At 42.4% G+C, this 17,437-nt stretch overlaps 1 protein-coding gene across 2 annotated transcripts; it reads right to left on the reverse strand.

The window, feature by feature from the left end:
• Positions 1-13,165: 13,165 nt before the first annotated feature.
• Positions 13,166-15,630, reverse strand: LOC310804839 (tubulin beta-4B chain). 2 transcript variants are annotated; one of them, XM_083670209.1, is made up of 4 exons: positions 15,497-15,630; positions 14,872-14,980; positions 14,653-14,763; positions 13,166-14,351 (listed from the first exon to the last, which is right to left on the reverse strand). In XM_083670209.1, the coding sequence occupies exons 1-4, from the start codon at positions 15,551-15,553 to the stop codon at positions 13,291-13,293; spliced, it is 1,338 nt and encodes a 445-aa protein (XP_083526335.1). In that variant the 5' UTR covers positions 15,554-15,630; the 3' UTR covers positions 13,166-13,290. The 2 variants fall into 2 exon arrangements, with proteins under 2 accessions (XP_083526335.1, XP_083526334.1); XM_083670208.1 differs by having other exon boundaries at positions 14,653-14,980.
• Positions 15,631-17,437: the final 1,807 nt, after the last annotated feature.

The raw sequence follows: 17,437 nt of genomic DNA on the forward strand, positions 1-17,437 counted from the left end.
TGAAATAGGGGGAGTATGCTTAAAAAATGTTGTACTTTCTAAATGGTGAACCCAATCTGGAAGAAAAATAAACACTGAATTAAAGCGGAGAATCTCTACTTTGATCCCATAGTAATTGTTTGATTTCAATCCAAACTGTTGAAGTATAGAGCTAAAAGATGACACAATGCTTCCTCTTCCCAATACTTATGCAGGGCACTGTATATCAATGGATAGGAGGCAACGTGTACAGCACCTACTTTCACCTTGTCTGAGTATTCATGCTTATGTTTCGATATTCTCTATTCTTGTTTACTCTTTGATGCCCCCTGGTGGGAAAATGTCTGCCAGCCCGGAAAGAATTGTCATCCCTCCCAGAATTATGCTTTACCTTCTTGCAATCAGCTATTCAGTGGAGATTTTCTTTGATGTTTAAATTAACTAAATAACTCAAATGTTATTATTGTTGAATGACTTTCTGAAACCTCCAGAATCAGCTAGGTTTGTTGACAATCCTGGGGGAGACAGAGCTTGACTCTATTCCATTCCAGAATTTCTGGATATTGTATTGCTACATATAAGTGCAATTAAGTTCTTGAATTGACTGGAATTCAAATGGTAAAGACCCCAACCTTGTATCCAACAACACATTCGCACGTGAACAATGGTTCCTCGACACCGCTCTCCTCCATTTTTGAATGAACTTACCTTATATAAATTCTGGAATTTTCCAGATGTTGCGTTGCAGTGGTTAACATGCGTATCACAGTTACCTTTTTCTTGTTTTTGTGAGCGCCATTTTGAAATCTGCCTGAGTTTTGAACATCAGCGACTGTCGCTGTGCTCTGAGGCGGCACAAGACATCTCCACACGACATTCACATCGGGATGGAGGGATCAGTCCCTCTGAAAACGGCACGGGTCATTTCTCCTCTCCTCATCTCCTTCTGTCCTCCCTCTCTCATGGTGGTTTTGGAGGGGTGGGGGTTGACGAGACAGGAAGCAGCCCCCTCCCCCCGCCCCCCTCCTTCCCTGGAGACAGATGGAGCGTTCCACAAGAGCTCCTTCCAACAGCAGGGGGCAGAGCAGGGAGAGTGTGACTGACAAGCCAGCTCCAGGGGAAGAAAGAGAGAGAGAAAAGGGAGGCGAAAGAGGGATGAGGAAAGAAAGAAGAAGTAGAGATAGAAGCGAAGAGCAAGGGGATAAAAAGAAGTGAGAGGAGAGCAAAGGAAGAGAGGGGGAAGAAAAAGGCTCGGCTCCAATTTTCCTTTGCCACCATACATGGGACGTAGGGCAGGGTTTGGGGGTAGGCATGTGACATGTACGGCCCACTCCTATTATTTAGCTAGGCTAGTCTATGGGACTGCTACTTGTTATGTTACAAAAGCATAAACATGTATTATAAATTAATTATTGACAGATTTAATGTTTCAGTTACAAGTAGTCAGAATTAGCTCAAATGCGAAAATAACATAAACAAGTTCCACAATTAGTTGAATAGAGTCTATTTATGTATTTCAATTTCAGGCTCTAAGGTAACAAAATGTGAAAATTGTATGGAGGGGGGTGAATACTTTTGCAAGGCACTGTATGTATTGTACTCAGGTCTGTATCTCAGTCTAGGTGAAATCTGTTCTCCCGTTTTAGGCTTAGTGATTCTGATTGACTTTATCAGTGGCATTGTGGCCAGGGGGCAGAGGAGGATTGAAAAAGCCCTTCTGCCTCAAGCTTAGTTCCACAGAATTCCCATCTGAATCTCCTGCTTACTCAACTCGTAACACTTATGAAGCATTATATTGTCTCTTATTGCCTACACATTTTAGTTTTTTTTTGTCTATGTAAATCAAAAGAAATATTGATGTACTATACATATACACACATTGCTACTCCCACTGATCTCCTGCCACAGTGAGCAAAATATCAGATATGAAATACAATTTCAAAATATCTAAGCAAATGCAAGTGCACACTACCGTAAAAAGTGGGCTTGATTAGACAGCAAATAAACCCTTAAAAGTGGATTCTGAGGAACCAGACTCCAAGGGGACCCATCCTCCTCTGGCTGATCAGGTGCCGAACAGTAAATGAATGTGGTGTGGTGTAGGAGTTCAGGGGTCCATAGTGACAGGCAGCTTTCTGGTGGGACTCGGGTGGGGCGAGGACCGGGATATAGGGTGGAGTAGACCTGGATGAACTCTGGGAGTCTCGTTCAAACTGGGAGTCTAGTTTTGAGGGGCTCAGAGCCCCTCGGACAGATAAGCACAAAGAGGACAACACAAGACTAGAGGCTGTTGCAAACTGAACAACTGATACATTAAATGGTAGGAGAGAATTGTGCCCTCTAAGGGAGATCTAAAATCTAATCTAAATCTAAAGGACAAGGCCAGCGCCCACTTACACCATGTCCGCTCTGAGGGACATCAGGGGGTAGAGGGGGGGCAGCAGCATGAGCCCGAGATGCCCAGAGCCAGAACCGTGACCAGTCCACATGGTACTGGGCCATACGGCTACACTTCGAGGGCCTACAGCAGAGGCCCCAGCCAACCCAAGTCCGCACACCGCAAGAGCCCACCCACCATTAAATGGGAAGAAGGACCTGGGATCAGCCCGGGCAGCAGATGCCGCCTGGAGACTGGTCCTTTTGGGAGACAGACGTCAGTGTTATCATTGCTAGCAAAAGTAAATCTGAGGGGTAGTCAACTAACTGTAAATATTGTATGTTCTAATTTGCGACTAAGCTTTCCAGGGAAGGTAAATAGAGTCATTTAAGCTTTACCAACTTGATTCATTGTCTAACAGATTTCATTTAAAAATCGAAGTGAATCAAGTGTAGAAATATCCATCTTGGATAAATGGATGGACATGAAAATGGATAAACATGAAAACTATGAGAAATATTATGTTACATTGCAGTCTGATTACATACATTAATACATTAACATTAAGGAATATGGGGGCCCTATAGGTCTATTATCTTATATCATTGGTGTTTTGGTTATGGAACGGTGAGACAGATGTAATTACCGCATTATGCTATTTATAAGTCATATTTATCAAAATTCAAGAGTAGGCCAGATACAGTATACATTATATGAAATTACTAGGAAAATGACAGACTGTGCCTTGCTGTTATTTAAACTTTGGCCATGTTTGACCTGAAATCTATAAAGCATATTCAATTGTACTAAAGATGAAATAACTTGCACTGCTGTCTTTCCTAAAATACAACATTGCCCATTTTAAACCTCAGTCAGACCTCAGCCAGCACTAACACAGCTGAAAGCTAGTTGAGCTACAAAATATGAAATCTGTAGTTTTTCGTTTTGTTAATCAGATTTTATATACAAATCTAAACTAACTGAGATTCCTAACTTTAAAAATGTTTCGGCCTTCACGCTTCAGCTACTGTCCTGCTAGTCTCTGAATTTGTGAACATTTCTCATATAAAACTACAAAATAATGTTTTTATTTTTTCATTTCATTTCATTTGGGGGCCATATGCGATCGCCGACTTTGCCCATGCTTTGGGCCAGCCCGATCAGAACATGAACCATATTAATAATAATAATAATAATAATAATCATCTTTTTTTCCTTTTTTCCCTTTTTTTTAAGGGAAGCGGGCATCCTCAAACAACTAGTCAAGTTTCATAACACCTGTCACCAAAAATGATGAGTGTCTCCATCTTTGTTTAAATTCTGCAGAGACAGTCATAGGGTATCGAGCCAGATAAATAATGCCATCGAGTTTTGTGGAAACAAATGTTCAGAAACACTTTCAGTTCCAAAGCTAAGGGAAAAATGGGGCTGGGGAACACATAATCTCTGCAACTCAACACAAGCTGCACAGCTCAATTAGGTTCTTCACAGGAGGTCTTTAAATTCGGAAAACCTGGCAAGTGTAATGGTTTGGTGTCAAATCCTGGTCACCCTGCCTCACTTCAAGGCTAAGACTTGGCAGACTCCTTTAGTTTCACAGGTACATTATGCAATATGTGCAAGCTTCTAAAATAGGACAAGACAAGAATTACATACAAGATTGTGTCAAAAGGCATGGGCATACATATGTGTATACTGTCTGTAAATCCACGCCCTTGATCATATAGCATTACATTGCATTTCCACAGTATGTGTTTGTGAATATGTGTATGAATGGAATGTATTGTGTTTGTGAGTGTGTATGTATGTTTGAGTGAGTGAGTTAGTCAGAGAGAGAGAGAGAGAGAACAACGTCTTCAGTGTATGATGATGTCTCGCCATCACACACACACACACACACACACACACACAGACACACACACACACACAGGCACACCGCACCCCAGGATTTCAACAGCTCCGGTGCGGCGGGCCTTGATTGATGAGCCCCATTCCAAATGTTTTTTCATCCAAATCAGTGGGAGTTTAGCCGCCTTGCGCATTTTAATACCAAACAAAACATTAGCCCGAGCGATCCCAGGGATGCCTGACTCTCCACGGATTTCATTAGTCATCCCTCCATGGCGAGCAAACGCGCTGCATGGCTCCAGGACACAGAGGGGTAGAGATGGAGGGATGAGAAAGAGGGAGGGGTGGAGAGCAGGGGGCCATTAGAGGATGATAATCTCATTCAGTGATGCCCCCACTGCTTGGAAATTCCAGGAAAGTTCAGCAGAAAACGTATTTGTCATGTCTTGAGCTGTTTTTTTGCCTTCTCTCTATTGCTGTCTTGAGGTTTTCTGTGTGGTATAGCAAAGTGTTTCTCAATGTGTCTTATTGTGCTTTAGTAAAAGGTTATGAAATCGGGCCTGACCTGTTAAGTTAAAGCTTTAGTTCAAGAGGTCCCCAAAGTAAGACCATAGATTAAAACCATAGCAGTCCATGCAATTATAGAGGTTGAGGGGCACTCATATACTGTACATGTATGTATGGGGCCAAAGGCTATGAATTAATAGTAGAAGACGTTAGATTATGAGCAAAGAGCATGTTAGTGTGAGGGTGTTTGAGACAATTAGTTTGAAGATTTATGGGCCTGAGTATGCACCTGTCATTGTCATTAGAGAAAAGACATGCATGTGTATTTGTTGATATTTGAACTATAAGTTTCCTTCTCTCCCAATTGTACCTTTTGCTCTTTCTTTGATTTTATATTCCTTCATAAAAAATATCAGGTGCAAACGTATTTTTTCCAAACCTGAAGGCCCACTTGTATAGTGGGAAAACTAATAACTTAAAGCAGTAATCTACAAAATTATACTTGCATGGTCACAGACATGGCAAAGCGGACTCTACATAATAGTTGTCACATAAAGCTAGAGACACAAGTTAACATTAAGCTATCCAATGTAATATCTGACACCAATTATTCTTGTAATATGATTGACACCTATATGACAGACACTTATAATTGAGTCAACAGGTAAAAGTCTTAGGCGAAAATCCTGTTTGGTACTTTCCCATTGGTGCACCTGTGTTGAAACCATAGGCATCGTTTGGCAGTTGCCATACCTTGGCTCAAGACCAACCCCCCAAAAAAGCAAAGTTTCAATATCCGAAAACCAAAGATAATAAATGTAGACATTCTCGCCCCCCTCTAACAAGATCAGGTAGCCTATTGGATCAGCGCCACTACTGTAGATTGTGTCCAATACATGCAGTTGGCACATCACATGCGCTGAGATGCAGTGGAAAACGTGGTGAAGTGAAGTGAAGTTAACCAGAAGTCGTGAAGTTTACCAGCATTAAGCGGTTACCTGAAAAACATAGTCCAGGATCAAGACTGGCGATAATTATAGGAACGAGAGGAATTAAAACTATTTAAACTCAACGTTTAGTTTAGTCTGAACTGGATAATAAAATCGGTTTGTTACCCTAATTCTCGCAAATTGCAAGAGTGTCTGGCCTTTGGAGTGTGTGGTGGGAGTATAGGGATTGTCCAAAACATCTGTCAAAGAGCTTAAAGTAATATCGAATGTTTACCTCACCTGAGGTTAGTCTTAATATGTTTTGATGTTCAGAAAAATATGCTGCATACTAATGTCAGTAACCTCTGCCTTTGACATTAGTGTCTAACGAAAACACACATTCAAATGAAATGTCTTGATCCTCCCAGACATCTCCCCCAGTGTAAATTCACATTAGGTCCCCCGACTCTCATTCAGTCGCCACAGGAAGGGAAATGCAGCTACAGCCAGACAAGCCTAGGCATAATCTATGCAACTCCTCTATGCAGTCGGGGGGCAACCGCACAAGCAGTTCCCTCTGGAGTGAAAGAAGAGAAAAAAATCTCTTTCGGTGTCGCTAATGGCTCTCTGCGGCCCCCCGACTGAGTTCATTTCAGCTTATCCTCTCCCTACTGGGCCCCTGATGCAATTACACCCCCACATCTGCAGGGGGCTCTCTCTTTCTCCATTGCCTGGCCCCTGGCCCCCTTGGATGGGGGGAGGAGGGAGGCTCACACTCACGATTCACGGTTAATCAATCATCGCACCGCCTTAATGACGCCCCGCTGCTCCCCTAATGTCTTCTGGCAGGGGCGGCCCGCCGCTGGCTCGGAGCTCATGCAGGCACACATATGGCCGCCTCGAGTGAGTGACAGGACCCCTTTTGCGCGTGGCGCCCCGCACACCGGATGCCATCAGCCACACACAGCCGCCGCCGGCAAGGAGCGGAACAGTGGAGAGGGGGGAAAAAAAAGGAGAGAAAAAGACAGAGGGAGAGAGAGAGAAAATTAAAGGAGAGAGGAAGAGCCTCATGAGTCCTGCCTGCTCGGGTAGGCACCCCTGTCAAAGTGAAATGTCAAAAACAATGCAAGTAGGCCATGTAAGAGATGTATTGCGGCCAACTGTGTGACACCCCCGACAAGTATGAAGTTAGTTCATTAAGTTTTTGAAAAATTAACATGAATCAGATGCTTGCAGCCTTGTATGTGAGGGCCTTACAGCCTTGTATGTCTCTCCAAATACCGTATACCAGGGGTGCTCACACTTTTTCGGCTTGCGAGCTACTCTCAAAATAACCAGGTCAAAATGATCTACCTACATTAAAAAATGCTAAATATAAATAAATATATGACACGTGACCTGTAGAAGAGAAGCGATCTCAGACTGGAGGCATTGTACGTCAATCAAGTGGCGCACTCACACTGGCTCAATTGCCTCGTACCGTGCTGAAGCACAAATGTCCGTCGTAAAAACTAAAATAATAACTATGTCACGCGATCGACCCGCACTCGATCGTAATCGACGTATTGGGCACCCCTGCCGTATACTATAGTACAATAGTTTAATGGAACTATGAGTCTGACACCAAATCCCAATCAAGCTATACTAAATGGACTTTACCTTTCATAGGTAATTTAGAGTCAATGCAGTTAGCTAGTATATTAAAGTTATCTGCTTTAACCTGTATTTACCATTCAAATAGGACCAGCTACATAGTGTACATTCCAATACAGAAATCAGGAAACAATCAACATTTTCCACTAACAACATTTAGAGTTACATGGGGTGACACTTTACTTGGACCCTGTTACAAAACCACACAATGCTGTTAGAAACATGGCATCAAACCACTGAACCAGACAATCTTGCTGATGTTTTGGCTAGATACACTATTGGTATGACTGCAAATATCATATTATGTCTTGCAGCCCAAGCAGTGCGACTGACGATTCAAGGAGAGTGTTATCCATATGAGCCCTTTGGAATCTGGCCAGGGTTCAATTTAAGTCCTGACTGAAAAGTCCTGACTGAAAATACTTTGCACATTCTAAATCTACAATAAAAATATCAGTTCTCTTGAACTCTCAATTGAAATCGCACTGACCGCAACTCTGAAGCCGATCAGTGATACAATTGCCTCAACAGTGGGACCTCTGACACTGGCACGGGTGATCATCTCAGAGCTGGGGCATCAATTTACATCCTGGCCTCTTTCATAGGGCGGTAGATAATCGATAGTGCCGTTTCCATGGTGAAGAGTGGAGGGCTCCTTGGGCCCGGACATTTGCATGCAGAGGGGGGCGATCGGAGGCCCATCTGTCCACCAGAATGCCTCCTAATTTATGTTAGCTGTTGTTGTTGTCGTTGTTGTCATTACACTCCACATCTAGCATATCTCTCCCTCTCTCCCTCTCTCCCTCCCTCCCTCCCTCCCTCCCACTCTCTCCTCAGTGGTAGTGACAGCAAAGTAGCTCTGGCACTAAAAGAGCAATCCATCATCCGTTTAGAGCTCCACTTTGACATTGTGCACAGAACGGTGTTAACACTGGTAAGATTAAAACTAAGTGCCTGGGGTGTTCGGTGGAAGATATCGGAAAACAGAAACATCTGATAGGAAATATGACTCCAAAAGCAGATGCAGTCAAACAAGCAACGTCCAAGGCATATTATTTTTTACTAGTGTACTGTATATAAAATATATATTTATATATATATATAAATTATGCATAATGTGATCTTCTTTGATACTTGCAACAATCATAGCCTGTTGATAAACAGTATGCCATCTCAGTTGCTTCTGATTTGGAATTTCTGAAATGTTCACCTCAAGGTCAATTTACAGGGTATGGGAGGGTATGGGAGCAATGCAGGTATTTGAGGCCATCTATGGAAATCATAATGACATTGATGAAAGACAGGAAAACTCAACACAGATGTTCTGTGATCTACAAGTGGTTCTCTGGTCGTTCAGAAAGCAAGATCTGGTAGCCTGCTGTGCACAAGCACCAGCAGATCGGATTTGAACATCAGAGTGAAAATAGATGAAGTCAATTCCTCATCTCCCATGTCCCAAATGCCGTGTGGACGGTTATTTGTGTGCATTTGGCCCATGTAGTTGTACTTTGGCGACCCCTGTTTTGGACAAAAACTACTTGACCTTAAAAGTATGGTTTGATCCAAAAGCTATCTACTTGAGAATATCTTTGTAATATCTGTTGCAATCAACTGAACGTTGTCTGACATGATGTTCAGTTCATACAGTAAATTCAAAATTACAGACATATTCATAGTGTGAATAGGCATGCTTACAGATACACCTGATCAGTGGTCACACAAAATAGCTAGTATTTTCTATTTTGAAATAATGGCATTATTGCTGATGTAGTGGGAATTGCTGACTTCAGTTGGCACAACAGAGACAAATTAATGAATGAATGCCATGTGCAGCGTTAAAATACTATTAATATAGTAATGAGGCTCTCTTCTGTGGTCCTTAATACACAGCACAGATAGTTGATTCAATTAATGTTCCCCTCTCCCTTATGCTCGGTAGCAGTTTAAAGGCAATTTAAAATTGCGCTCCCTCAATGTTCCATGAAATTGGGCCATATTGTCAAGTCTCTTTAATTAATGCAACCCTTGTTACATTGCAGTCACCTTCGATTAATTATTTGTCTTTCTTGAAAGGAAAGCGACTGTAGCATTTTCTGTGACTAAACCGACACACACATCTATGAATCGGGAAAACAAGATAACCATCATTATATATACGGTTCTAAAGGTAAATTCTAACACTTTCTAAAATAATGGCAACACATGAGAGTTGAGGTGCTGGATGAAAGGAACTTTAAAAGCAGTAGGATCGACAAATTGATTTGTCAAACAAAAGAAAGACAGTGACCATACGGTCCAATGACAATATTCTACTAATTGGCCAATGAAACTGATGGAAAGATCTTCAAGATTGATCAAAAAGTTAACAAACTCAACATTATGTTCTTACATAGTAGTAATTTCCCCTACCATTCTCCTTTCTTTAATTCTCGGAGAATTGAAGAAGTAGCGTGAACGTCAATCTTACTCCGCAACTTGATTTTAAGGGGTTATCTTTAAGTGGGGGTATGTCAGTTATTTTTCGATGTGATAGTGCCATCTGCTGGATATGAAGATGTACTCAAATCAGTCTTTCTAAGATCAACTATGTATTATAGTCAGTCACCAAGATCTTACGCAGTTCATGTTGTAGTATACTAAGTATAGTATACTAATGTGTATACTAGTATACTAGTGTAGTATACTAAGGTATAACAAATATATTGAGAAGTGGGTATTACATTTACATGTATGGCATTTAGCAGACGCCTTTATCAAAAGCAACTGACAACAAATACATTTGTCTAAGTAAGTGAATCATCTATCCATCAGTTATAAGAAAAAGTAATCAATGCTCAGACCAGGGGCTATTGGCAGTCACGATGCTTTTTTCTTCTTTTTTTAAATTAATTTATTTACAGTAGATAAACTTGTACAGGGGGGTAGTGGGGATGAAGAGGCCTTTAGGAGGGACAGTTAAGATGTAGCCTGAAGAGATACGGCGGAAGATAGGTAGTGACTCTGCAGTCATGACAGCAGTGGGAAGCTCGTTCCACCAGCGGGGCGCCAGGACAGTGAAAAGCCGTGACATCCACGTAGGGGTAGCAGTTAGGGATGGGCGATACCACACTTTTAGGATTCGATACGATACCGATACTTTTTCTTGCATTTTCATCGATATCGATACCGATACCGATACTTATTGGCAATTTTTGTCAGTAAAAATATTATTACATTTAAGACAAATCACAAGACAATTACAGACCATTTATACAAAATGTATTATGGTCAATGCATAATAAAATAAAAAATAAAATAAATAACATAAATATGAATGAAATAAATGAAATATGAACAAAAACATACACATTTTCACTTTTCTTATTTCTCAAAAAAAATAAAAAAGACCAATCTTGGTAGAAAAAGCTAAAAGGAAAAAACCCACATCACACTTGGCACCTTGCCGTGAGTTTATCGACTGGTGAAAAATAACACCACACCACGCTTCGTTTTTTGTCTGCCATATCTTACGCTTCCTGTTTTTTCCTCCGGCTCCCGCATTCGTGCTGAGCGGGCTCTGGCTGTGTCGTTGTCGGCTGTGTCGCACGTTGACGCTCATTCGCTCGTCTCCTGTCACGTGACATGGGCCAGCTCAATACGCCGCCAGTACAGGGGTGTCCCGGCACATAGTAATTTAAATAAGGAATCAAAACAGCTGAAAGTGATGCATACACGCCCAATTATTATTTTTTAGTTTATATCGATATTTTTTTAGGGAAATAAATTCCAAATGAGTAGTGCGTGAGTATCGATCTATCGATACTACAGGATCGATACGCCCATCCCTAGTAGCAGTGCCAGGCGGCCAGCCGAGGTGGAAGAGCGGAGTGATCAGGCAGGGGTTTGGGGGCTGACCATTGCTTGCAAGTAGGGAGGAGCTGTTCCCTTTGCCGCCCGGTAGGCGAGCACCAGGTTCTTGAATCTGATGCGAGCTGCTACCGAACATTTTTTGTGCCACAATTGAAAAATAAAATGACCATAACAAATCTTGAATGTTGAACCTATCTAATAACAAATGGTCATATCGAACCTTAGTTCTAATAGGTTTTCTTGTACAGGCAACATTTTATTATTAGACGAGTTCATTTTCTAAATGCTGTTCATTATATTCGATACCACTATCAAAGCCTGTCACTAGCTTTTAGATGCATTATGTTTCAAGGTTTGAAATGACCATTTGTTGTTGGATGGGTTCAACATTTGTTGTGGTCGTTTTATTTTTGAATTTTGAAAATGTTCCATAGAATAGGAGAAAGGAATCCTGTTAAAGGGTTGGTTCAGGATTTTTCAGGTTTTCAGGTGGTTCTTGGAAGTAGTCTATGGGCCTGGAGAAATGTTAATCCATGGAGTTGTTTAATTGCCACTACTAACTTCAGCTACCTTTCGTCATTTTAACAATGGACATGATGGTGGCTCAAAACAAAAAAAGAGTTTATAATTTGTGGCCACAATCACCTCAAATGTTGAACATTTTCTGAGCCCCATCACTCCCAGTTTTCTTGATAGAGATGGCTAAAATTAGCTGAAGCTAGTAGTGCCAATTAAACAACTCCATGGATCAAATTTTATCCTGGCCCATAGACTACTTTCAAGGTAAGGAACCATCTGCCTTTAAAACGAAAGATCCTGAACCATCCCTTTAATGCAGAATGCATAATTCCCTGGCCTCACAAACCACCAGATGGCAGCATAGCTTAATTTATATCATATAGACCGGGGTGCCCACACTTTTTCGGCTTGCGAGCTTCTTTCAAAATGACCAGGTCAAAATGATCTCCCTACATTAAAAAATGCTATATATGTATATATAAATTGGAAGGCTAACTAGGTCACTAGTTTTGCAGTAGGTAGCGCGTTTAACCGCGAATGCATGGTGACACGTGACCCGTAGAAGAGAAGCGATCTCAGACTGGCCGCATTGTACGTCAATCAAGTGGCGCACTCACACTGGCTAAATTGCCTCGTACCGTGTTGAAGCACAAATGTCCGTCGTAAAAAAAGAAATCACGTCGTAATACGTGATTTTTTTTTTATGTCACGCGATCGACCGGTCGATCGTAATCGACGTATTGGGCGCCCCTGATATAGACGTACCTTCACACGGCAAGTGCAGGGCAGGAACGTGTACCAGTTGACTAGAGAGGGTGGCTGCATCCAAACGTTCATACTATACACTATTAGTAGGCATTCTGAGGCCTTTTCTCAATTGTTAGGAGCACAACTCCCCCCCTCCTCCTCTCCTCTCGCGTCCTACATTTGCTTTGGAAAATATGTATGGGGAGGAACCTAGATCTTCTGCTCCGATGCGTTTTCAGTAGGACGTGAGTGGAGAACAGAGGAGAGGAAGATTAGAACGTTTTCCAGTAGGCAAAATTGATTATGCCGATGCATAAAATGACAGGATGTCATACCAAGTTCATCTTTCAATGTAGTATGTATTCAATAGACACTATTCATGAAGCAAACTCCAATTTCAGTCCCAGTACGCTGGCATGTCATCTGTTAGACACACAAACAAACGTGTGGCGCTGTAATACTGACATGAAAATTGTGATATTTTGCTGCCAACATGCTCCCACCTTAATAAAATGTAATATTGTTACTACTCAGCTAAAACCAGTAATGGCCTAACAAAACTGTTCAGAGGGCATCTCATTCAAGGATTTTTCCACTACAAACTTCTGTGAATGTTTGTTGAAATGAATCCAACAGCCACATCTGTCATCTTATGAGTGGGACACCATTTACCAATTCCTGTACAAATGTTGAATATTACCAGTGTAGGCCTACAACTAATTTGATGTGTATTAATTTAAAAGAAACTCAGAAAAAATGCCATCAAAGTCATGCCTTTAATAGAAATGGTTCAAAAGCTGTAATCTGAAAGCTTGAGAACACCAACAGTGAAAGTGACAGACAAAAGGGACAGTGAAGTAAGGCATGTACATTTGACACATTTTAAGCCAACTCTTCTTCGCCTTCCTCCTCAAACTCTCCCTCCTCCTCAGCTGTGGCGTCCTGGTACTGCTGGTACTCTGAGACCAGGTCGTTCATGTTGCTCTCGGCCTCAGTGAACTCCATCTCATCCATGCCCTCTCCGGTGTACCAGTGCAGGAAAGCCTTACGGCGGAACATGGCAGTGAACTGCTCAGAGATGCGCTTGAACAGCTCCTGAATGGCCGTGCTGTTGCCGATGAAGGTGGCGGCCATCTTGAGGCCACGGGGCGGGATGTCACACACGGCCGTCTTGACGTTGTTGGGGATCCATTCCACAAAGTAGCTGCTGTTCTTGTTCTGCACGTTCAGCATCTGCTCATCCACCTCCTTCATGGACATGCGGCCACGGAAGATGGCGGCCACTGTCAGGTAGCGGCCGTGGCGCGGGTCGCAGGCAGCCATCATGTTCTTGGCATCAAACATCTGCTGGGTGAGCTCAGGTACAGTCAGGGCTCTGTACTGCTGGCTGCCCCTGCTGGTCAAGGGGGCAAAGCCTGGCATGAAGAAATGCAGACGTGGAAAGGGCACCATGTTGACAGCCAGTTTACGCAGGTCAGCATTGAGTTGGCCAGGGAAGCGAAGGCAGGTGGTCACCCCGCTCATGGTAGCTGACACCAGGTGATTGAGGTCCCCATAAGTGGGCGTGGTGAGTTTGAGAGTGCGGAAGCAGATATCGTAAAGAGCCTCATTGTCAATGCAGTAGGTCTCGTCTGTGTTCTCAACCAGCTGATGGACTGAGAGGGTGGCGTTGTACGGCTCGACTACAGTGTCTGAGACTTTGGGGGAGGGCACCACGCTGAATGTGTTCATGATTCGGTCAGGGTACTCCTCACGGATCTTACTGATGAGTAGGGTGCCCATACCAGAGCCTGTGCCCCCTCCCAGGGAGTGGGTGAGCTGGAAGCCTTGGAGGCAGTCACAGCTCTCTGCCTCCTTTCTCACCACATCGAGAACAGAGTCCACCAGCTCTGCACCCTCTGTGTAGTGGCCCTTGGCCCAGTTGTTTCCTGCTCCACTCTGGCCTAAAGACAATTAAATTGAGTCATATTTTCGATAACACAAATTGTAAATGGTGCAAAACAATAGGCTCAGTGTTCCATACAATTTAGAGGTTTGAATGGGGCTTGCATGGACAATAATAATGGGACTACAGCTAAAGTCTTGGCATCAATGAACTATGCTAGAAGCTATGATTGACATGATTTGGGCTAATAGTATTTGAGGGGAAAAAACTGCATATTTCAGGTGTAATACTAACAGTTATATTGCAAGTCCATCTTCATGATTAAAAACATTAGAATAAGAACCATTAACTGGGCTCACCAAAGACAAAGTTGTCAGGTCTGAAGATCTGTCCAAAGGGCCCAGACCTCACGGAGTCCATTGTGCCAGGCTCCAAGTCGACCAACACGGCACGTGGGACATACTTGCCACCTGATAAAATAGATCTTTTAGACATTGTGGACAAAACACCTACCATCAGCATGAGCAAATGACGCACGAACTTCCTAATCACAAACGCAAAATCGTAAATGGACTTACCGCTGGCTTCGTTGTAATACACATTGATTCTCTCCAACTGCAGATCGCTGTCCCCGTGGTATGATCCTGTGGGATCGATGCCATGTTCGTCGCTAATCACTTCCCAAAACTACAGGGGGAGAAAATGACGGAACAAGAAGACCTTCACTTTAGCGGTGGAAAAGTGTACTACAGACTATTTTCGATGGCTATGTTGATGGGCGCGACTCACCCGGCGGCACGGGCACCGACCTGGCTCCTTATAGCCGTATAACGTTGCTCAATACAGTCTTTTAAGGGCTCCGGTGTGCTCTCCTGTGAATCCTTGTGCCACCCGGAAAGTTCAATTACCAGAAATACGCCCAGTTGTTTTAAATAAACTGATTCCTTGTCTATGCTAGTTAGCTTTAGCCACGTCTACTGTCGATTTCTGCTATGTCATGGGCTGCGGTGACAGGTGGTGTACACCGAAAATGTCTGTAAAAATAATTCTGTATTGAGCAATGTTACGTTATATGGCTCCAGGGACCCAGATCGACACGATCTGTAGCCGTCTGTAGCCGTCGACATTGGCTACTTTTAATAATGGTTTTTTTTTTCCGCCAATTTACTTGTCTAGTAAAGTAGTAAATGAATTTAAACCCACCTTCGCTCCAATTTGGTTACCACACTGGCCAGCCTGCAGATGCACAATTTCCCTCATTTTGAACAAAAAAGGTGAATGAAGATGTGAAGGTTAAATATCAGTAAATCGCTTCACACAAGCGTAGAGAGGAACTGAAATCCGACAACTGGCTTCGGTAGGAGGGGACAGAATTTATAATCTGTGACAACGAAGGCCCATGGACGCGATTGGTTTGAAAACCCGTCATTCATAATATAGAGGCATTTCATTGGGTAGCGAAAGTTGACTTGTAATTTTGATTGGCTGTTACGATATAATACGCTGTTGTCAATGGTAATAGGAATAGAAACATTGACCAGTCGCTGAGATACCTTTGTATCCTTTGTTACTAGGTACGCTAGGACCAGTGATACAAAGCTGGCCAACAAGATAACAACGTATCCAATCAAGTTAGATACATGTTAGAACATGTACAACTCTGACAGGCCTATATACCACTCCATGTAGCCATTTAATTTCTTACAAAATGAAAACATCACCAGCAACTGCAACGTGAAGTTATTGTTTAATTACCATATCAGCGAATTATAACATCTAGACTTTTTTGGGGGGAGAAAGTGTCGCGGCTCATCTTTTCATGGAATTAATTCAATTCAATACTATCATGTATACATTATGACTTTGTTTTCAAGCCCTGTGTATAGAACCAAAGAGTACAAAGTGAATTGAAATTCCTCCTAAATAATGGATAACTTTCAATGAATCAATTGAATTTGAACTCACTTCAAGTGCATTGAGTGATTTAAAATGTGAATTGAATTGAACTGCTAGATTAAAAAACATCTGAATGTCAATAGAAACTCGAGGTGAAGAGATTTAATGAATGCCTTCCCTTCAGTCATAAACGTATGGCTGAGCTTGGGGGTTAAAACTGACTTTGAACCTGGTGGTATAAGTCATAAACTGCAGTAGACTTGAGACTTGAGTCATGAGAGTAATGTCTGTGATGTAAGTGTTAGGATTAGAGTTAGTGTTAGGGTTAGAGTCAGGATAAATATACACTCACCGAGCACTTTTAGAAACACCTGTACACCTCATGGTGGAGGTGGTGTAATGGTGTGGGGAATGTTTTCTTGGCACACTTTGGGCCTGTTAATACCAATCAACCATTGCTTGAATGCCACAGCCTATTTGAGTATTGTTGCTGACCATGTACGTCCCTTCATGGACACAATTTACCCATCTTCTAATGGCTACTTCCAGCATTATAATGCACCATGTCACAAAGCAAAAGTTGTCTCAAACTGGTTTCATGAACATGACAATGAGTTCAGTGTTCTTCAGTGGCCTTCCCAGTCAATCCAATCGAACACCTTTGGAATGTGATAGAACAGGAGATTCATAGCTTGAAAGTGCACCTGAAAAATCTACAGGAATTGCGTGATGCAATCATGTCATCATGGACCAGAATCTCAAAGGAATGTTTCCAACATCTTGGCCTCTTGGCATCTATGGCCTACACATATACACCAACTTAATGACTTCATTTAAGTACAGTACCCCAAAGGGATGGACATTTCTTGGTCAATGTGAAAGACATTGAAATAAAGTAATAACTCCAAGCTCCCCTAGATGAGGCCTCTTCAAGCATTAGCAATGAAAGGTGGCCATTTTTATTTGCAAAACAAGGAGGGATTTGCAGCTACCTGACCACTTCATAGTGTCCTACTAACCCTAATTCTATAGCATGCTAATAGAATGACACCTGATGACCTAGGCTAGGCTAACAAAGAGTGCAGGAACTGGCCATTGTAATGCAGCACCTGTATGCATACAGACTAGAGGGAGGAGGAGATGACTGATTTGCCAATTGAGGACATGGGAAAATTTACTTGCGTCCTTTGCTTCCATTCAAGGATGTTTTCATTGTCCTCATTTAACTAGACTTCCTTTGATTTACCC

The sequence above is a fragment of the Argentina silus genome (assembly GCF_951799395.1).
Source record: "Argentina silus genome assembly, chromosome: 5".
NCBI lineage: Eukaryota > Metazoa > Chordata > Actinopteri > Argentiniformes > Argentinidae > Argentina > Argentina silus.